At 33.5% G+C, this 23,719-nt stretch overlaps 1 protein-coding gene and 1 pseudogene across 1 annotated transcript in view; one reads left to right on the top strand and one right to left on the bottom strand.

The window, feature by feature from the left end:
* The window catches only part of LOC145258210 (C-type mannose receptor 2-like), a 445,837-nt gene that overhangs the window by 384,944 nt on the left and 37,174 nt on the right, over window positions 1-23,719 (top strand). The window contains exons 35-37 of the mRNA XM_080116148.1: window positions 6,838-6,966; window positions 11,375-11,529; window positions 22,070-22,166. Coding sequence (XP_079972274.1) covers window positions 6,838-6,966; window positions 11,375-11,529; window positions 22,070-22,166 — 381 coding nt within the window. The remainder of the gene's footprint in view (window positions 1-6,837; window positions 6,967-11,374; window positions 11,530-22,069; window positions 22,167-23,719) is intronic.
* Window positions 14,357-14,473, bottom strand: LOC145258435 (5S ribosomal RNA; annotated as a pseudogene).

Below are 23,719 nucleotides of genomic sequence, written 5' to 3'. Positions count from 1 at the left end.
GTCCGACCACTGTCTGGTCATCAAATACGTTAAATATATTTTGATGCATGCAGTTTTCATATTAATTATAAGAGAACCAATTCATTGTTGATTATTATATTGTACCTAATATGCAATAGTGATTTCAAAAGTTAAAAGAAATGATTTGGGTGCCATCAGGTAGAGTCAAAACCAAAATAATTAGCTTCCAACTGCGTTCCCTATCGATGTAGCTTTCGAGAGATAGGTAAAAAACGACAAAGAAATGAATTATGTATGTGTGTGTGGGGGGGACGTTGAAATGAACATTTTACATTTCAACCTGCCGGTACGTGTTTTTCACCGACCAGAATAAAGATTTTACTCTTTATAAACTACCCTTAGTGTATGATTGCTATTTCTTGCTAATTTTAGTGTTATATGTCCTGTAGTTTAAGAGTTTATCGTTTAAATATTTACACACAGACACACACACAGACACACAGACACACGCATCTACTATTTTATTTATATGGAGATTAAATTATTTTTGATATGAGGTACAGCTTATCAAGTTCCAGAAGCCACTCGGAGATTAGGGTTAATAGATGAACACCGTGATTAACGGCAATGGAGAAATAAGGTACGCATTTATTATTTTTGAGGACGGTTTAAAAGAATTTGCTTACGTTTGAGTTAAAACGATCATGCTATAGTCAGCTAGGAAGGAGTTCTGTGGTATTGAGTTCCACAGGTGAGCATCCATAGGTAAGAATCTTTGCGTATAGAATTTTCGTTTGTTATAGGTACAGACAGAGAGTACAAGAAATTGTTGTCAGTGGTTGTGAGTGCTTACCATGAATGTTTTACTGCGGAGTGGCCTTAGGTTGAAGCTCATAAACAGCAGAGACAGACTCGCTAAATCTCTTCTCTGAGAAAGAGGTAACAGAAAGGAGAGAGGGAACCTCTCATCAGATTTCAAAACTGATTTTGTACTCTGTCAATGTATGAAAGAGTGCACTGAATAGCTTCTCCCAAAATGTGGCAAGAGTACTCCATTTTAGGATTATTTGGCTCTCGTTCAGATAGATTGGGTCGAAAGGTTCAGATCGACTGTGTCCGTCAGGTTTAAATTTAGGCGAGTAAAAAATAGATTTTTTTTTTTAGTTTTTCTTATAATTGTAAATCGCTCACTGGCTATCTTCAGCCATATTTTATCTTTAGATAGACCTCAAGATAAATCAAATATTGATAAAGAAAGCCCATGATGGTTTTATAATTAAAAGTAAAACTTAAGAAAACGCTGTATTTTTCGTCTGGGTTCGCTCTTCCAGCTTGTAACCTTAGGTATTATGTTGACCTGAACTTATGTAATATTGTACCTAAATATTACTCTCTAATTATTAAATAATCAAGCACCCTGTACGTGTTTTTACAAATGAAAGGAAATATGGTTTATATAATATTAAAAAAAAAACATATTATTATACACGTACATACGGCCATTTATATTTTGTAGCGATCGATGTAGAAGATTAAATAGAAACAAAACTGCAGTCAACTCACGCACAAAAAACTTCTGACATAAATTAGAAACAAAAACATTAATAGAGAAAAAAAATTGTTCCATCTAAAATTTTCAGTTATAAGTAATACATTTTGATTAGATACCAACGATAAGCGGTTTTTAAAACAGTAAAGTCGTCTCCTGTCAATGAAATCATGGTCAATCTACAGAATCGACAATCTATAGATTTTAAATAAATAATTTATATATTATATATAAGAGGTATCCTATACCAATTATCCACCTATTTAAGCAGCCAGGAAGTAAATGATGGTTGGGTGTCTCTATTCCGAAATCCATTCTTAACCTGAGGAGGTTAAAGGTGTCGAACCCGGAAGTTGGTAATGTTTATTCTGAAAGCCGTTCTTAACATGAGGAGATGGGAGATTGGGCGCCAACAACAACAACAACAACAACAACAACAACAACAACAACAACAACCGCGCTTTAATTTTTTACGAGGGGGTGGGACCTGCCTCCATCGGGCAACTCCGGTTAACGGATCCTGCTAATATATAAATAAATGTCAAAAGTCTATATTCCAAATTTCAAGATGTTGACCATTTTACATTTTATTGTGCATCTCAACGTACTTAAAGAAATAAAATGTAAGATGGTCAACATTTTTAAATTTGGAATATAGACTTTTGTCATATATATATATATATATATATATATATATATATACGACGAAAAGATCTGTCTCGAAATATTATATTACACGGACATACCACCAGACCGACTTTCCCAGGTAACCACCGTGCAAATATAAATATACTGCGTATATGAAATATGAATATGCACACATGTATTTATAAGTTGTATTAATAAATTTCCCACCTGCTTCAGCCTGTGTCTTTCCGTTACTTCTGCATTGTACCGCCTTCTACAATTATATATATATATATATATATATATGTATATATATATATATATATATATATATGATTGCTTCCAGGTTCAGTATTGACTTGTTCTTTTCTCAGCAAGTAATACTCATTATGTCATTCGAAAATTATAGAAATCATTTATATTAAGTCTTTTAGATCTTATCTTTGTAAGCAAAAATGAAATTTTTTTTAATTCTTTCCCTTAAAATTTTTTCTCGCTTTTTTTTGTGTGTCCCCCGCCATAATTTCATTTCATGTTATCTTTTTAATCGGAACTATACCTCGATTTAGCTCTGTTGAGCAAGGTGCGAAACGCTTTCACTTAAAAATTTTTTTTTTAATTCATTGTAAACATTTGGTCTATATTAAATATAGACCAAATGTTTACAACGAATTAAAAAAAAAATTAAAATGCTATCATAAAAATATACCCAAATATTATTACGTGCATAAAAGAATAACCATGGGCATGCATATTTCTAGTTTTCAGCATTGGTTGGGATCGAATTAATGACACCAGCATCCTCCACAGTCTAGCATTCTACTATTGAGCCACGATAACTCATCACTTAAATGCGTGTTTTATTTTTTCGCTTTTTAAGTTTATGATTTTTTTTTAGCGATATTAACAGTTTCGAAACGCTGTTATTTATTTGTTTTATTTTTCTGCTTAGCGTGTTTTTAAAGAGCTATGCGCTCTTTTTGTTACCCTCTCTCTCTCTCTCTCACACACACACACACAAGTTTTATGGGACGTATTTTTGTTTATTTTTATTATTTATTATTACGTGCATTAAAGGTGTATATATATATATATATATATATATATATATATATATATATATATATATATATATATATATATATATATATATATATACGTTTTATTTTTTATTACCATATCTTTCTGTTAAGTTACATTAGTGTTTCAGCTACCCGGCCGTTTTCTTGGCCGTCTGTAGCTCCTCAGACTTTTACAGAAGGGCGCCGAAAAGGAAACTGCACTTGGTGTTTAAAAATGGCAAATTTAATCTAAATTAAATGTAACTGCTTAAACAACTTATATCTCATTGGATACGATTTTTATTCCTCTATAATTTTTCCTGTTCATATTTGACCTTTCATCGAAGTATGCTAATGTGCACGTCAATTAATGTGCACGTCAATTGCAAGGTCGAATTAATTCGACCAAGTACATTAATATATTGACTAAGGATTTTCTACCCTACTTTGGTCAGAATTTGGATGATAATCCCATCTTCATGCAGGATAATGCTCCCAGCTGGCCATGTAAAGAGGTTCCTTGAAGAGCATGATATTCCGTGTTTGGATTGGACTTCAAGCCTATTGAAAACTTATGACATTACATCAAGCAATAGTAACACAATAATAAAATTTCACATCTGGAAAAACTTTGGACAAAAATTAAAGAGAAGCCGAATGCCCTTTCACCGGAGTGTTTTCGCAGACTAATTCAAGGAATGCCCAAAAGATTGCAATCTGTCAAATTGCAGAAAAGCTATGCTACTAAATATTAACTAGTTCATTCTGTTGCTGTTGTATTTGTGTTGCATTAATGTTCTAAAGTTATATTTGAAAAACAATTTTCCATTGTGCGGAGTTTTTTTTTTTCGCCTTCTTTATTTGAAGTTAATTTTTTAAATTGACGTGAACGCGAGGATACTCAAATATGACTACAACTTGGATGTCTTCAAGTCCAAAGTTAACAAATTCCTAATGAACCGCCCCCTTAAGTAAACACTTCATCAAATCTCCACACTAACGTACTGTACTTGCAATAACCCTTATCCCTGAGTGGCTTCCGGGCCTTGATTAGTGGTGACCACCGTGTAAAAAAAAAAAGAAAAGTAAAATTATAGAGAAATTAAAGACGAATCAAATGACGTATAAATTGTTCCAACAGTTACATTCAATTTAGCTTAAATCTGCGTTTTTTGAATAAATGACAAGTGCAGACTTTCTTTTTTGGCGAAACTATATATATATATATATATATATAATTATTTTTTTTTACTATAATAATTAAATACCTACATACACTAGTGTTTCATCATTTCGGAAATCTTCGAACTCGGCAACATGAGACATCTCTGGCTCGATTAGCAAAGACCGTATCCATTCGGCTACCATTAACCGCGTGAAATAACGTTGAATTTAAACATTATGATTTTAACAGTCATCTAATCGTTATCCGATGATCTATGCATAAGAGCTAAATTGACCGACTTTAATTCAACTGAAAGTGCTCAACGATAAGAAACGAATTTGCTGTAATAATTATTTTTTTACTATAATAATTAAATACCCACAGACACTAGTGTTTTATCCTTTCGGGAATCTTCAGTGCAGGGTGTCACGATTAGCACCAGTCGAACGATTCGAACTCGGCAAAATGAGACATCTCTGGCTCGATTAGTAAAGACCGTATCCATTCGGCTACCATTAACCGCGTGAAATAACGTTGAATTTAAGCATTTTAATTTTAAATGTTCTTTACGTCAGTCAGACAGTGGTGTATATATATATATATATATATATATATATATATATATATATATATATATATATATATATATATTCTTCAATGACATGATTGTATTATATATATATATATATATATATATATATATATATATATATATGTATGTATGTATGTGTGTGTGTATGCATCCTGCAAATGTTAACATTTACAATTAAATATGTTTTATTCTTACAATGTTTCGGTAGATATAACCTCCGACTTTCTTCAGGTTTATCTTGTCGAAATCGAGAATCCATTCGTCGAACAGAACCTCAATTTACAAAGACAGCCTGATTTCGGCGGCAATATTAGCCTCCAGGAACTACATACTGCGAATGGCATCTAAAACATATCGGCAAGAAGAATGTCTGACTATGAGATCATCTTTACTTTTAGCGCTGGCTAATTTATACATCGTATACATCAATAAAATGGTATTACGATGCACACCAGTAAATGCAACAATGTGGTTGCGCTATATATGATACCAGTTATACTCTGGCATCACAAAAAATTAAATCTATAAATAAGATGATACATCTATCGTGATGCTTTCGACCCCCCCAAGTGTTGTGAAATAGACAAAGGAAGAGAAAGATGTGACAAAAAAGGGGAAATAGGTTTATCAGCAGAACAATTGATACGAAGTTGTTCAAAAAGAAACACGCAAAAAAAAAAAAAATGGGATGATTGATCGAAATGTGACAATTAACGAAAACAGGGGAATCGAGCAAAGGATCCGTCGATATATTTTTACAGTTAGTTTTGGATGTGCCAATATGTTTTGCGACAGTTCACGACAGTTAAGAACAGTTTATGGACAGTTTCGAGTAAGATATGAAGACAGCTTCTGTTGGACGCAGTTAAACGCGGGATTCGGCTTGGACAAGATCGAGAGGGCTTTAGGAAATAAAGAAATGAATTGGTCGACCGAATGATGAACTAAACTTCGACAGTAGATGTAGATATGAACTTTAGCCATTAGACGGCTGTTTTCCCGATGGCGTCATGCATCCTCTGCACACTCAGAACTGAACGGATACCCACATGATATGTTTTCTATGTTTTCTTTTCGTTGATTGAATTTATTTTTATATACTTGTGAGCCACTGCGCACCCTTTGGCAGCCGACAATGTGAGAGACGACGACACGGCCAGAATAGAAGATGAAGAAGAAGAATAGCACAAGAACAGCATGAGGGTTGGCGGTTATTGAGCGGGAAGCAAAATTAGTACTAGCGAGGGTTGGCTCAGCAGTAGAGGTTCAGGTTCAGACTCTGGAGTCCTGGTTTCAAATCCCGATAGGATTTGTAACGACGAAACATGTATCCGTGCATACTTGAGGTACTTGCTTGTCTAGCCGCACTGATGAGCTGTGAAGCAGCGAAACAGTACTGTATGTGGATGACTATATATATATATGTGTGTGTGTGTGTGTGTGTTCACATTACATTTAAAAGAAGATATATGTCGTTCATTATCCAAGTAAAAAACAAGGCCAAGCACTAAGACTGCAATGCCGAGCGATTGACAGATTTCCTGATGCGCAGCACCTGGATGTGACTAAAAATATGCATACCCTAGAACTCGGATATATACGGGTGTGGATATCCTGCCATTAACGTGATTGGAAAGCAAGAAAAGAGAGACTTAATAAAGGTCAAGCAGAACGTATTTGGCAGTCCAGCTATTGCGATCATCACATCAGTGCCGTAGTGTAAGGCGGTTCATGTGAAGCGAAGCTGTTGTTGGCGGGTCATACGCTATCTTCTTTTTTTGTTCTTCATTATAAGTGAACATTTTTTTGTCTGTCTGTATCATTAATCCATTTACTAATTAATGTCTCAAAGGATGTTCCATTTTTCGACTTTCACTTTCAGACACAAAATGTTATCTTATTGGCGGAACCAATAAAGGCGAGCAGTTGTCATGGCGACAAGCCGAAGGGAAATGTCGAACTTACGGAGAATTTTTTGGACTTGCCAGTATCAGCAATTCGTTACAACAAGGTAAACGATCAAAGTGAAAATTGATTATTTAAGTAGATTATAGTTAAATAAAATATTCCTTGGGAATGCCCGCTAATATTCGTGCTTTTTCATTTTTTTTTACAAATTTGTTGCAATAATGCTTTAATGATGTGTTTCTGTGCTTATTTTTGTTGTGTCTTTTTTTTCTGCCTAGTTTTTTATTCCATAAACTAATATTACATTTTGTCTGAAATTTTCATTTCATATGCAAACTCCGTCTCTCTTTCTTTCTTTTTTTCTCTCTTTCTCTCTCATACTCCTCCCATATAATATATACTAAAGCCTCCTATTTTTTTTAACTCAAAAGCTACGAAGATGGGAGTGTGTGCATTTAAACGAGCGACCTATTGTGCTCCAGAATGTATTTTTCTACATAGTCACCACAGTTCTTAATGCACTTTTGCCGGCCTCTTTTGATGATCCGGTCGTAAACGTTACTCACATCCCTGCCCTATCTCCTAACAGTGTTGACATCAACTACATCGGCTTCGTAAATGTTAATCAGTTCAATTATTCTGCATGGAGGAATTCAATGTCGCATTTCTGTTTCTGATGCTCGTCCATGACAGGGTTTGATTTCTTAGGGTCTCACACCGTGAATATCTGCAACAGAGATATGAAACTTTCAGACCATGCAGGCATAAGTTCAGTAATCATGAAAATGTTGTTTGCAATCATGTCTGATGGATTCAGTCGGAATAAAAATAAGAATTTGGAACGTCCCTCGTATACCACTTTCTTGTACGTGGCGTGATGGCTCAAGTGTCAGGGTACCTGCCTCGCGTTCAAGTGACTCGGGTTTCGATTCTTGAGTTCGTACATGTTCTACTGATGAGCCAAAGCGAGGGTGCGACTCGAGTTTAAGACTTCCGATTTGAGGTTTTTCTGATTAATGTGAGATTCGATGTTGTTTCATTGTGGAAACATATATATATATATATATATATATATATATATATATATATATATATATATATATATATATATATATTACATTAAAATATCTACGCGAAATGACCCGTATACCTGACATATGCAATAGTTGAATTCTGTAGCCCTAACTATGCTAAAAGTAATCTCTGTCGGTCTCTCTCTTTCTCTTTCTCCAGCCATTCAAAATTGTGAAGATTTAAATATCCACAGATGTGAATGTTGACTGAGGACTAAGCAGTCAGACCATGATAAATACGCTTAGAAATAGTATCAAAGACCACTACTCCATCATTGTGGGGACGGTAGAGGGCAAATATAAATACTGTGCTGTGGGTAAGTGCTACTCTAAAGCACATACAGGGATGTTTGGGGTCTCCTTTGGAGATGTCCCTACTACAAGGGAAGCTATCCCTTATGTAGGTACGTATTCCACGACAATGGCGATCTCAGGGGTCATGTTTGGATGTGAAGTTAAAATAGTCTTTAATGAAGCAATCGGCTAAGAAAGAAGTTGAGCTAACGCCAGTTTCACCCAAGAACAATAAATCAGGTTTGATCCCCCGTAATAGGATTTCAACCTCTGGAAATTTGGAACGTAGAACTCTGATGTCAAAGAAGGATACCTTTTAGTGAGGGTCTGCGTTGGAAGCTGTGGTTCTCTTGTTTTGTTTGTTGGAATTATTCGTAGTTATGTTGGGGAGTTTGTAGAAGATGTCAACAGAGTTTTTTAGAGCAAGGCTGAGGCGAAGCGAGAGAGAGAGAATAGGGACGGCGAAAGTAAAGAAGGAAGACTTTTGTAGACCAATGATAAGGAAAACCCATATCAGTTCCTATTAAAATGGCATCCAAAGGTTCTACCGGAAGTTACTATATGGTCTAGATTCATTCACCAAATAACAATGCAGCAGCCTCTGTATTAAACACCTTTTGATAAGATGTCAACACAGGTAAATGTTTACTTCTAGCACCCTTATTAGTGATTTCACAACAAGAATAGAATTGAAATAGAATTTAGTCATTTCTCGCTACTGCCCACTTGAAATCATCGACTAAGTATACAACGTTTGCTTTTCCATTTGTCAGAAACGCCGTTCATTCGTTGTAGATGAGGACTGAAGGACAAAACAGGGGAAGCAAAGGTTTCTGGACTGCTGAGAATGCATTCACCATGGCTTTTATACTTTCCTTAAAAAAAAATGGGTCAACTAAGTGTTGTATTTAGTATAAGTCTAGAACTACTATTTTTCAAGGTAAATTAAAGATATGTCACCCGCCCCCCCCCCCACGAGGGTCGCGTAGATTAAAGGAGGAGGAAAGAAGTTAAGACATGAGTTACTTTTACTCTAGTTTTGCTGGTTAGGGTTAGAGAATTCAACTGCTGCCTATGTCGGGTATACGGGCTATTTTCGCATGCATTCTACCGGACGGGGAAGTGCAATTAGGTTTTTTTTTTAAGAATTAAAGATTTTAGGCTTCCATTTATATATACGAAAAACAAAATGCTTAATTAAGTTAAAAACAAATAAAAATTACATTCTTAAAAAAATAAGAGAAGCAGAAAAAGTGAAAAGTAACAAAAAAAAAGAAAAAAAAAAGAAAATCTAAAATAAAATCACACAAATTTCAGAAAAAAGCGATTTTTTTTTTGTTTAGATTTTGGAACATTAAAAGCAATGTTTTTTTTACACTAACGACAAGAAAAAAAATAAAAAAAATAAAAAAAGCAAATAATACTTCGTCCTTTTATCTTGACCCTAACTTTTTAGGCAGCGGTTAATGGCAAGAATTAAAAATCGATAAAATTCAATGTTTTTCGAAACATAAGTGTAAGATTGTATATATATATATATATATATATATATATATATATATATATATATATATATATATATATATAATATAATATATATATATATAATATAATATATATAATATATATAATATAATATATATATAATATATATATAATATATATAATATATATATATAGTATATATATATATATATTATATATATAGTATATATATAATATATAGTGAATATATTAGTGTATATATAGTATATATATATATATGTATACAGTATATATATGTATATAGTATACATATGTATATAGTATATATATGTATATAGTATATATATGTATATAGTATATGTATATAGTATATGTATATAGTATATATATATATGTATATAGTATATATATATGTATATAGTATATATATGTATATATATGTATATAGTATATATATGTATATAGTATATATATGTATATAGTATATATATATGTATATATATGTATATAGTATATATATATGTATATAGTATATATATGTATATAGTATATATATGTATATAGTATATATATAGTATATATATATGTATATAGTATATGTATATAGTATATATATGTATATAGTATATGTATATAGTATATATATGTATATATATGTATATAGTATATATATATGTGTATAGTATATATATGTATATAGTATATATATATATATATATATATATATATATATATTTAAATAAGGGAGTAGTCACCAACAATGTGTATTTTTTAACATTATTTTATTATTCCGTGTCTTGGTTTTTCCTTGCGAATTATGTTTGGATCATTGTAATAATGTTTTTAAGTCATTGAAATCGTTTACGCGCGTTTCAGACGGTCTGTGATGCGTCCTCGTCAGAAATTATTTTCAAATGTGTAAAAATGGCAATTTTCGTAGTTAGTTTGAAGTTTTTCCAAGGGGTGGATGCTTGTAAGTGTTTATTATACATTGGTTATATATATATATATATATATATATATATATATATATATATATATATATATATATATATATATATAGTAAAATTCTTTTAACTTTCTTGAAGTTATACATTGGAATTTTACCGTCACTGGATTTTTTTTACCTTCCACCAGACTATCCATTCATGTGTAATCACCCTTTTCTTCACCATATTCCCTCTGCTTCGCTGTTTTTGTTTTCAAGTAAGATCTTTGACTTACTTGGTGTTTCATCAAATACTTCTGCATGCAAAATCCGATCCCGCATTTTGCTAATTCCTACCCTCTGATAAGAAGGAAAGTATTTCTTCGAAACTCCGCGGATTAAGGACTATCCACTTATCTAGTGTTTCCTTTTCAGATTAAATATGTTTTTAACTTATTTCAAAGTGTTTTTAACATGTTTTATTAACTGTTTGCTCATATATGTATATAGTATATATATGTATTTAGTATGTATATATATAGTATATACATATCGTATATATATAGTATATAAAATAGTATATATATAGTATGTATATATATGGAAAGAGAGAGAGAGAGAGAGAGAGAGAGAGAGAAAGAAAGAAAGAAAGAAAGAAAGAAAGAAGATTTTCAACGTTATTCTATTATTGGAAAGTGAATACGTTCAACTTCTAAAATATTTTATTTCAGCATTTTTAACTCAGATGCTCTACAAGTTCAGCACATCTCTTTGGATCGGAATGCGCGTCAAGGATGCCACTTTAACGTGGGAGGATAATTCGGAACTTTCTTTCGTCCATCTTCCAAGCAGCCAGATCGAGAAATTATTTCGCTTGAAATACGAGGTAATTCATTGCACATTTAAAAAAAAAATGTATTTTCAGTATGTTGAAATATTTTGTAGCATAACTGTACTGGATATGATCACGAAGATTCGGACGATTAAATTTATAGCCAGGGATGATAAGATTTATAAAATATAACGATAATGACCAATCGCTTTATAAAATAAAATATACTGAATCTCTTTGAATGTTTCAGCTATAGCTTTTCGCCTTGACCCGACGGGACAGCTGCTAATCCTAACTGGATTAATACTAGCCATTTTTTTTTACCCGGAATAATATATAATTCAAAGCTTTTGTGACTGGATTGATGCTGCCAATATTCGGGACGATTACATTTAATATTCGGAAACGGGTGATTTTCTTTTTTCTTGTCATGCCCTTTTTGGTTCATTTTTCCTATTAAAATGGCATCCAAAGGTTCTACCGGAAGTTACTATATGGTCTAGATTCATTCACCAAATGACAATGCAGCAGCCTCTGTATTTAATACCTTCTGATAAGATGGCCTCATCGTGAGTTAATCCAAGGTTCGGGTCACTGAGTATCAGGCGGATAATGTCAACACAGGTAAATGTTTACTTCCAGCACCCTTATTAGTGATTGCACAACAAGAATAGAATTGAAATAGAATTTAGTCATTTCTCGCTACTGCCAACTTGAAACCATCGACTAAGTATACAACGTTTGCTTTCCCATTTGTCAGAAACGCCGTTCATTCGTTGTAGATGAGGACTGAAGGACAAAACAGGGGAAGCAAAGGTTTCTGGACTGCTGAGAATGCATTCACCATGGTTTTTATACTTTCCTTAAAAAAAAATGGGTCAACTAAGTGTTGTCATGCCCTTTTTGGGTCATTTTTTCTATCAGAAGAATGGCTCTCTACTCAAAACAATACGCTAATTATCTTTTTATGGCATTAAAAATATGAAATTATCAAAAAATTACAAACCTTATATATTCTGATTTAGTGAAACATATCAGGACATCATGAAACACGTTAATTACAAATTCAGTCGGAAAGCGATGACCTTCATTCAAGAAATCAAAGAAAATAATTTTATACGTTTTTTCATGTTATGATTCAGTGTTTTATTGGTTATACTTTTACTTTCCAGATGAAGTCAACATACTAGCCCTCGCTTGTTGGGTTGTTTTGTTTTACGGCAAATCAACCCTTTTTAGGTTATTTAATGCCGAATCCAGTTATTTTGATATTTTGATAAAAGGTTTTAAGCTTCAATTTGTTTTATATCTTCAAATATTTATTTGTGATGTTTGGTTCGGTTGTTTTGCTTTACGGCATATCAACACTTTTCGGGTTATTTAATGCCGAATCCAGTAATTTTAAATGTTATGCTTCAAGTTCTTTATATCTTTCAATATTTATTCGTAGCGTTTGGTTTGGTTGTTTTGTTTTGGGGAATATCAACCCTTTCCGGGTTCAATTATTTAGTCGCAAGTATTACGCTTCTAGCTCATTATATCTTCCAATATTTTTTTTTACATGGAGTTTACCACATATCAAGGCCCAAGGGCCACTCGGTGATAAGGGTTATTGTGTGTACAGTAGTCAATGGGATTGTAATAGTATTGGAGAATTGATAAAGTGTCATTACTTAAGGGGGCGGTTCATCAGGAATTTGTTTGTGTTGGACTTGAAGACATCCAGGTTGAAGACGGGAGGGAAACAGGCAAGCGGAACAGAGTTCCACAGGCGTGCAGTTCTAAGAAAGAAGCTTTGTTCATGGAATCTACGTTTTGATTTAGGCACAAATAAGGAGTGGGGGAAATTATTGACAGTGGTTTCAGCTAGTCGGGTGTTTTTTGAAAAAAGATTCGTGAGGGAGACTAGAGATTGGAGCTCAGACGAGCACTTGCCATGGAAATAACGATAGAACAAAGATAGGATCGCTACGTCTCTTCTGTGGGAAAGAGGTTGCAGGGAAGAGAAAAGGGCATCCCCCACTAAGCCACGAAGTCTATGTTGTACTCTGTCAAGGCAGGATAGGCTGTTTTTAGCAGCTCCTGCCCAGATGTGGCAGCAGTACTTCATCCTTGGACTATCTAACAATATCTATTCATACTGCTTTTAGTTTTGATTTTGCAGAACGTAATTGGGAAACAAGAACAAAAACAATAAAACGGAACATTTAAATAAGGAAACCGATATTTTCAGACAGCCTGATCTGGAGCAAACAAAATGGAGAACGTTTACTGACTTCGGTCCCTATGTTCTTTATTTTTTTTGTATTCTCTCTCGACCAGTGATCTAACTTTGATAAGTACCTTTAACTCGACGTACCTAAAATACAAACAATAAAATACTAATATATTTTTATTCTAGTTTCAGCCTTTAAATTATCAAAACACTCGCAATCGTATTCCAAATGTAATATCTACCCATTCTTTTGACATATTTCTCGTTACCATCTATGCTTTTATTCTTGTTATTGTATAGCTGGGTCTATGTAAAGAATGTATAGATGACGTGTCTGTGATCGTCTCTAATGTTTTTGGTTGTCTTCATAATGTGTGCGCACATATATGTATAATTCTATATCTGTGATCGTGTAGTGTTTCCAATGTTTTTCGTGTTGATTCATATGTGGGTGTTTCACGAATTACTACAGTTCAAACGGGACATTAAGGCTTCCTTCAGCCTTGACAGACTATGGATACCCACTGTAAGGGTGTCTGCGCGGGAAATTTTTGTGGTAAGAGTTGCGCAATCTCCAACCACACCTCTCCTGATTCGACATTGTTGAATACCAGTGGCAAGTGGAGGTTCAGGACGACTGGAAACAATGCCGAGATAAGCGGAAAGCACATACAGCGCCTAGAATTCCCAAATGATCACCCATCTGGTACTAGCCAGGCTCAATGTTGCTTAACTTCGGTGATCTGACGCGAACCGGTGTGTCAACGTGATTATGCCGTACAAACGGGACATATAAACAAACAACGAATAAAACAAACAACAAATAAAGATCTTTGTTTGCTTGACCCAGAGAAAGCACATACCATCTTCATAGTGCCGGGTAGTTTTCTCACTCGGTTGGTCTGTTCCTTGGTGTCCTGCAACAAATGTCTTCCCTTAACCTTCGACATCTAATAATAATAATAATAATAATAATAATAATAATACTCGGTTAGGTCACTTGATGATGCCCGGGAGTGCTAATATATAACATTGTTTACTAGATTGATTTTCGATCACACCAAAACAATCTTGGTACAATCTTCCAAAACTTTAGATCATTTATAGACATTTATACAGACGACAACACAATCTATGGCAACACTTCAAAGGCCAGCAATAACCAAGATCTTTCTGATTATCTCTCTTCTGACTTGAGAACGTGGTGCAATGGGGAAAAATGTGGCTGGTTAATTTTAATTCATCAAACACCAAGCTTCTCTCCTTTCATCATAATCATCCTGACCTCCATTACGCCCCAATTGAAACGAATGGCTCTCGTCTTAAGGAAACTCCATGTCTTGACAAACTTTTAGGATTGACCTTCACCCCTGAGCTGAAATGGAACACATACATCAAATCGGTTGCCACGATCGCTGGATTAATGAATTATTAATTCAGTATTGTTGCCACATCATGGCAGAAGTTTCTTGACGTGTCTCATCCAGCTTTGATAGAATTCAAAAACGTCTTCAAAATCTAGTAGGTAATGCTCTTTTCTCTTCCCTGCAACCACTTGTCTCTGCTCTATCGTTGTTTTCATTTCAAGTGCTCAACTGAACTCCAATCTATGGTCCCCCTTTGCCAAACTTTCACAAAAAAACACCCGACTAGCTACAACCACCATATGATTTCCTCCGCTCTATCCGTGCCTAAATCTAAACGCAGATTCCATGAACAAAGCTTCTTTCCCAAAACTGCCTACCTACGGAAAACACTGTTCCGTTGGTCTGCTTCCCGATTGAATACAACATGGTAGCCTTCAAATCTAATACAAACAAGTTCGTGTTAAGCCGTCTCCATAAATAATCAAATTCTACCCAATTTACACCATTAACAATTACTACCGCCTTATATCCATTAACCCGTATCCTCGAGTAACCTTCGGGCCTTGATAAATGGCGACTCACAAGTAAAAAAATAAAAAAGAATTAAAACTGAAAAGTATAGAAAGTAAATAATAAGAATTCAAATGATGATGTAGAGGACAAGGTTTGAAAGCAATTAGAGGGGTCCTTTATTTATTTCCAGGCAATGCCGAGTAACTATATCATAATAGTGTTGTAAGGCAATGCCTAGTACTATATCATAATAGTGTTGTAAGGCAATGCCTAGTACTATATCATAATAGTGTTGTAAGGCAATGCCTAGTACTATATCATAATAGTGTTGTATTCCTGTTTGTTTCTTTGTTCAGAATTAGATTTCTATATACAAAAGGCACACTTTTACATAATCACTGCTTCCAGTCGTCCTGGACCCCTGCTTGCCACTGCTTGAATCCAGTGGTAAGGAGAGGGCCAGGACGACTGGAAACAATACCGAGTTATGAAAATATGTCTGGCAATAAAGCTACACAGAATTTTCTGCGTTTCATCCTCGTAATTGCCATATGCATTTTCATAACTTACTACCCAGTTCAACTCACGTAGTGAGCACTGTTGAAGTAAATACTGAAAATCAACCTATAAAAATATATATTCTTATGAAATTTTATGGAGATACGTGAAATTATGATGATAATAATAATAATAATAATAATAATAATAATAATAATAATAATAATAATAATAATAATAATGTGTGTGTGTGTATGCGTGTGTGTTTGAAACGCATCCCATGAATATCAAATATTCACGTTAAGAATAAGATGTCCATTTTTCTATTTAGCTTACCAAAAGAAGCGGAAAAATTATTTAAGAAAAGAGAAAGATTAATCAGAATGCTAGGTTACGATGACCTTCGTCGATGTCGAATGCACTACTGGCGAAGGTCGACATGACCCGGCATTTTGATCATTCCCTTCATTTTTGTTTGTAAAGAAATACTTTCTGCGCCTACTTGTCGATTAAATACCAATGACAAAACATATTCAAAACTATGCGAAATCTGTTAAAGTTCACTAGAAACATAGAAATTACTATACACTACTAGAAATAATACTTACTCGGAATTAAAAGAGAGACACTGTGTCCTAATGCATCCCATGCTGCCTCTCTAACGGTTTTTACATTTTATGCACGACTATATTAGGCACGACTAATGTACGACTAATTGCTGTTGCTGATTATTATAAGTCGCTCTTCAAGCAACTTCGGTTTAGGAGACCTAGGCCTGTCCGTGCAAAATATGTCAATACTAACTGTATATATCCGGTGTTGCCAAGTTAAAACATATGGGCGAACCGAAGGCTCAGTCACATACTGTTTAAGATATACTGCATATCCTAACTTCTTACGGTTTTTCTGAAAGTTAACCACGTGTTGGCTTTATGAAATAATAACACACATTTATGAAAATTGAACGGGAAATAACTCTCATAGCTTTAAAGGGAAGTAACTCTCACAGCTTAAGTAGATAAACTTAATTTCGTTTTAAAAGGCGGTGTTGGTAATAATTATTGAAAATAAAATACATTAAATATAAATTAAATTAAAAATAAATAAAAACATCAACATAAATAATATTTCTAAATAGAACAATAAAAACAATTGTATTGCTACAGACAATTACTAACATGCTGATAATTATTAAAATAAATTTTCTTTAATGCAATATGCAAATGAGGTTACTTCTTTAATGAAGATTTCCTTTGAATACATAGAAATAACCTGGAATGAAAGTGTGATATGTCCGTTTTCAGTATTAAAATTAATTTATAAAACAGTGTACCTTTCGTACATATTAATCAAATTGTGAACAAATAAACGGACACTAATACGACTTTATTATGAAAAATTTCTCGTGGCATTATTAAAATAAACAATAAAACTAATTAAGTCACAACTTTCAGTCAAGAGTTTCCCTTTTCGCAAATATCTTTTTAGAGTCATACCTTAAAAGATATTTACAAAAAACACAAATAAGAACACTAGTAATCATATACATTCGAATCAGCCTTTTTTTAAACACAAATATGTTGATATTGTAACTTTAAAACATTTGGCGTGAAAGAAAATCCTTAAAGACTGAGACAATGATTTTTTTTTTCAAAATTAGTGTCCACTTTTAGGAGAACTAGATTTTCCCTATATTTATTCGGACCTTGTGCCTAACACTCTGCCTTCGTGGAGAGGCAAGTAAATACCTGTATGTTCTTTCTTTTTTTTTGTTTTTTTAATTAATTGACGTTTTGCAAAATCGCAAAATATATTTGTTAAAAAATAAAATCTTGGTTTAAAAAAAAGCAACTTTTTAAATCTCCTTTACCACTTGTAGATAAAAGTCACTTTGTGTATGTGTGTGTGTGAGTGTGTGTGTATGTGTGTGTGTGAGTTCCTTCCTCATAGGTTCCGAAACATCTGAGCCTATTATTTGCAAATTTCACACCAACAGCTGAGCCCATTATTTGCAAATTTCACACAAACAGCTGAGCCCATTATTTGCAAATTTCACACAAACAGCTGAGCCTATTATTTGCAAATTTCACACAAACAGCTGAGCCCATTATTTGCAAATTTCACACAAACAGCTGAGCCCATTATTTGCAAATTTCACACAAACAGCTGAGCCCATTATTTGCAAATTTCACACAAACAGCTGAGCCCATTATTTGCAAATTTCACACAAACAGCTGAGCCTATTATTTGCAAATTTCACACAAACAGCTGAGCCTATTATTTGCAAATTTTACACAAACAGCTGAGCCCATTATTTGCAAATTTCACACAAACAGCTGAGCACATTATTTGCAAATTTCACACAAACACGTGAGCCCATTATTTGCAAATTTCACACAAACAGCTGAGCCTATTATTTGCAAATTTCACACAAACAGCTGAGCACATTATTTGCAAATTTCACACAAACAGCTGAGCCCATTATTTGCAAATTTCACACAAACAGCTGACCCCATTATTTGCAAATTTCACACAAACAGCTGAGCCCATTATTTGCAAATTTCACACAAACAGCTGAGCCCATTATTTGCAAATTTCACACAAACAGCTGAGCCCATTATTTGCAAATTTCACACAAACAGCTGAACCCATTATTTGCAAATTTCACACAAACAGCTGAGCCCATTATTTGCAAATTTCACACAAACAGCTGAGCCCATTATTTGCAAATTTTACACAGATATATGTCTGGTAGTGTTCTTAGATGTATTTTGTACAGAATTCAATTTTGTACAGAATTCAATTTTGTACAGAATTCAATTTTGTACAGAATTCAATTTTGTACAAGTATTGAAGTATAAGTTTCGGAAATCGAAAAATTCCGATCTTAAAATAGTATTTTTTTTTCTCTTTTATAGATTTAATAAGAATTTTTACATGGGAATAATATATGTTACACCGCCTTAGGCGAAATAATAAAATATCTGTAAATCATTTTCGAAAATCGAAAAATAAAAAAACGATCTTTAAAAAAAGTGTTTCTCTCTTATAAATAAAAAAGGAAAATTTTTACAAGGGAATATTTTATGTTACACCAGCCAAGGGAAATAATAAAAAATTTAGCAAATCATTTCTTCTTAAAAACAGATTTATCATCATTTGGAGATATAGGTTAGTGGTAGAGCATTCGACTACAGATCATATGACACCCTGTTCAAGCTCGGGTGTACCTGGACATTTTATTATTTTTTTGGTTGGTTGTTTTTGTTTTACGGCATATCAACCTTTTTCAGATTACTTAATGCCGAATCTAGTTATTCTGAGGTACGATTTTTAATGGAGTATATATTTTTTAAAGTCAGATTCTATTTAATCCATAGTTGGGACCCTAACAGATACTACCACTCCGGGTCAGAGTAGACCTGGGAGCAATGGCAATTAAAGGATGGCTCCACACTCCCCAAGGCCCGCAAGGTGGGGCCTCAACATCGGATATAGTTTTAGGTCATATCCAGGACCTTTGATATTTGATTATTTTTTTCTTATTAATGAGTTTAATTTACGATAAAAGAAGTACAATTTAAACTCGCCGCAAATCATTTTTTTCTCTTTGCATATTTTAAAACTAAACATTAATCAGAAGTGACTTTTCCAGGGCATTCATCGCCAAGTCCAATTGTCAGCTGATGTGATAATGTAAAGAAACACAGACAGAATTTGATGAACGACCTTATCGTTATTTATTTTTTTTTTCGAATTAGTTCACCGGGCAAATTTTTGCTCGTAATATATAATAATTAATAATAGAGAATCAATACTCTATTGATTATAATCAATAGAGTATTGATTCTATAATAAAACATACACAATCGCATAAATTAAAATATCATGTTTAAACGTATTGTAAGGCCGGGCAACGCCGGGCGTCCAGCTAGTACAATAATAAATCTGCAACAAATACAATTAGAATAATATTTATTACGGGGGGGGGATTCTTATGTAAAAACAAGAAGCAATAAATTTTAACTTAGACAGACTGGCTTGATGTCTTAAAAAAATCTTTGTAAAAAAATAAATTAAATTTTGAGAGTGGGGTACAAGGTCTGCCACGCTTGAAATAGTGTTTTGTCAGTCATTTTTTTGGGTTGTCATGCTTAAATTTGAAATAAGATCATATCACTTCCTCCAATAGTCTGTCATGTTTAAGTTTGAGTTAGTATTATCTCAATAATTCCATTGGTCTGTCACACTTAAGTTTGAAATATCATTTTGTTATTCTCTCCATTATTCTGTCACGCTTAACTCTGAAATAATGTTTTGCCAATCTATTGATTTTTTTTATTGCATTTTCACCCAAACCAAAGCACGGTGCCACTTTGATGTAGGGAGTTACTATCTGGAACATAATTTGTGGGGGTACTGTGTAGGGAGTTGAGCAGCAAGATGTCTATTTACATTACACTTAAACTTCTGCATGTCAGTACAGTCAGGGAAAGAGGGACCCGGAAGGAAATTCCAGCGTCTAGCAGTTCTAGCAGTTCTAGAGAAGGAACTATTAGAGTAAAAGGCTTTCTTACATCTAGGGAGTTCTACTGTGTAGGGGTGGGATTTTGCTGCTTGTCAGATTTAGGTGTATTTCCGCTGAGGGGCACGGGCTTGTAGTTCGTCAGAACATCCACCATTAAAATACTTGTACAACAAACAGAGAGATACAATATTTCGTCGATGGGACAGTGACTGAAGCCTAGTCGATAGTTCAGGACCTATTATGTTGGCAACTCCCTTTTGAACTCTGTTTAAGGGGGAGAGACTAGTAGCAGATGGTCTGTGACGTTTACGTCTTAAGTAGTATTTTGTCATTCCCTCCAGTTATAACATAGTGCATATGAGCACGTGTGAAAGTTATCAGGAGCAACGAAGGATGGCTGACTCGCAAAGAGATTAAAAGCTGAAAAAGGCGCATATGCAAATTAGGAAGTGTGCGCGAAAGCGAAAAAGAAAAACAAAGAAAAAGTCGACGCGGATTTTTATTTCTTTCTCTCCTTTGTATGTAACAGCCACGTCACACAATGGTTTGCCAGGCTTAAATTTAAAATACCATTTTGTCGTTTCTGCTGTTGGTTTGTCACGCTTAATTTAAAAATAGTGTTTTGCCAATCCATCCGCCGATCTATCACGCATAAGTCTGTGATAACATAGATTAAATCGATGCATTTTAAGAATGTCTCTTTTATTTTGGGTATTTTTTTCATCTGTTTATCTACTTTAAGTGACTATATACTTCATTATTTATACTTGATACTATATGCTATGCTATACTTTATACTATATACTATACTATATACTATACTTTATACTATACTATATTTTATACTATACTTTATGCTATACTTTATACTATACTATGCTATAGTTTATACAATATACTATACTTTATACTATATACTATACTATATACTATACTATGAAGTATACTTTATACTTTATACTATACTTTGCTATACTTTATACTATACACTATACACTATACTATATTATATAATATACTATACTTTATACTATACTTGATACTATATGCTATGCTATACTTTATACTATATACTATATTATATACTATACTTTATACTATATACTATACTATATAATATACTATACTTTATACTATACTATATTTTATACTATACTTTATGCTATACTTTATACTATACTATGCTATAGTTTATACTATATACTATATATACTATACTTTATACTATACTATACTTTATACTATATACTATACTTTATATTATATACTTACGTTATTTATCTACTCTATATACTTACGTTACCGTCATATTTTTTTTACATCCGTGGACTGTTCAAGCGTTGCAGGTTGTTGTTGTTGGTGGTGATGGTGGTCCATCGGACATGCTACTCCGTTCATTTTTAATACGCTGCAGCAAAAAAAAAAAAAAGACATGTTCTAAAGATCAGCTTTCTTTTTTCTTATATTGTTTAGTATTGCATCGCGATGCACACCGAAAAGACAGCTGCTGGCATGTGGTTTCCGGCATTCTGCGAAGAAAAGGCTGGCTACATATGTCAAGGATACAAAAGTAAGTATAATACTTGCATTCAAGTATATGGAGTTTGCAGTAGGTTCGTCGTTAAAATCAAACCATCTACATCTCTTACTAGTAGAGAAAGAAGGTAACGGTGGGCTAGTGGTTAACGACAATGACTGACAACCTATGTGTTTCAAGTTCGAATCCTGTTTTTTCCATAATCATTTTCACTTAGAATGTTGGCAACCTTCGCCTAATCCCTTCCGTAAGTATCTGGTGTCTTTTTTTTTAGAGATAATTCTGCCTAGAAAAATATCGGTTAAACCAATGTTAACAATATAATTTTTGGATTAATACAATATGATGATGATGACTGGTAGAGATTCGGTATCAGTCTGAAGCCGAAACTATACTATGATTCCATTAACTTGTGCTATTTTTCTATAGTTTTATGCGCATTTCAGTTTTGTATACGATTTCAGACTGTTGCAATATTTTGATATACAATGAGGGTATGATCACCAAAAGTTGAAAGGTTCTACTTATAAACGCTGCCGATAGAAACTGACGTATCAAATCAAGCCACGTTATGCTACCAACCAATCAGAAAGCAGAATTGCTCCATAAAAATATTGAATCTTTGAGCATTACAGCACACAATTTTTTCGAATGCCCTGTTTTTTCAACGCTCAATTCAGTGAGTAGTGTAGTATTTGTTCTATTTTCAAGAGATTATCCTCCCATGCATTACCTCATCATTTAGTAGTATTATAATATCTGTTCTAGTACCTGTTCCGTTGTTATGAGACGATACTTCTCGGCAAAAACGCCCCCGAAAGACAACGGATACTCCCTGTAAGTGTGGTTGCGAGTGTAATTGTTAGGCAAAGGTTGCACAATCACAAATCACATCTCTCCTGAATTGGCACTGCTTGATTCCAGCGGCAAGGCGAAATCCAAGACGACTGGAAACAATGCCGAGATAAGAAGAGAGCACATACAGCACTTGGAATTCCCAAATAATCACCCCTTTTAGTACTGACCAAGTGCTGTATGTAAAAGCAGGTCGAAGCTACAACTATAAAGAACAGTCCTGTGCCTTTTTTGTGATCTGTGGCGACCAGGCATTGACCGACGACGAAAATTCGATTTCAAATATGTAATATATTTTACCGTTAAAAAAAACATTACAAATCGTTATGTCACATTAAAAATGGTCGGAATAAGCAGATAATTTCATTCCAATACGTGTTTTTTTTCTTTTACTCTTTTTCGACCTAAAGAAAGTGTATTTGTATTTATGATCATGTCTGACAGAGGATTATGGTGATGTGGCGGGCACACTTTTGATTAATTGGCTATGAACCTTGTCTAACCGTTATATATATATATATATATATATATATATATATATATATATATATATATATATATATATATATATATATATATATGTATATTGAATAAATGACAAAAGACTATATTCCAAAGTTCATGATGTTGACTATCTTATAATTTATTTATTTAATTCAGTTGACATTTACAATTCTTGACTGTATCTGTTTCGTAGCGCAAAATCAATCACTTAATTATTATATCAATCA

This window comes from Euprymna scolopes, chromosome 33, assembly GCF_053919585.1.
Source record: "Euprymna scolopes isolate OS-2025 chromosome 33, ASM5391958v1, whole genome shotgun sequence".
NCBI classification, from domain to species: domain Eukaryota; kingdom Metazoa; phylum Mollusca; class Cephalopoda; order Sepiida; family Sepiolidae; genus Euprymna; species Euprymna scolopes.
The sequence above is the reverse complement of the archived record's forward strand: the minus strand, read 5'-3'. Positions and strand labels throughout refer to the sequence as shown.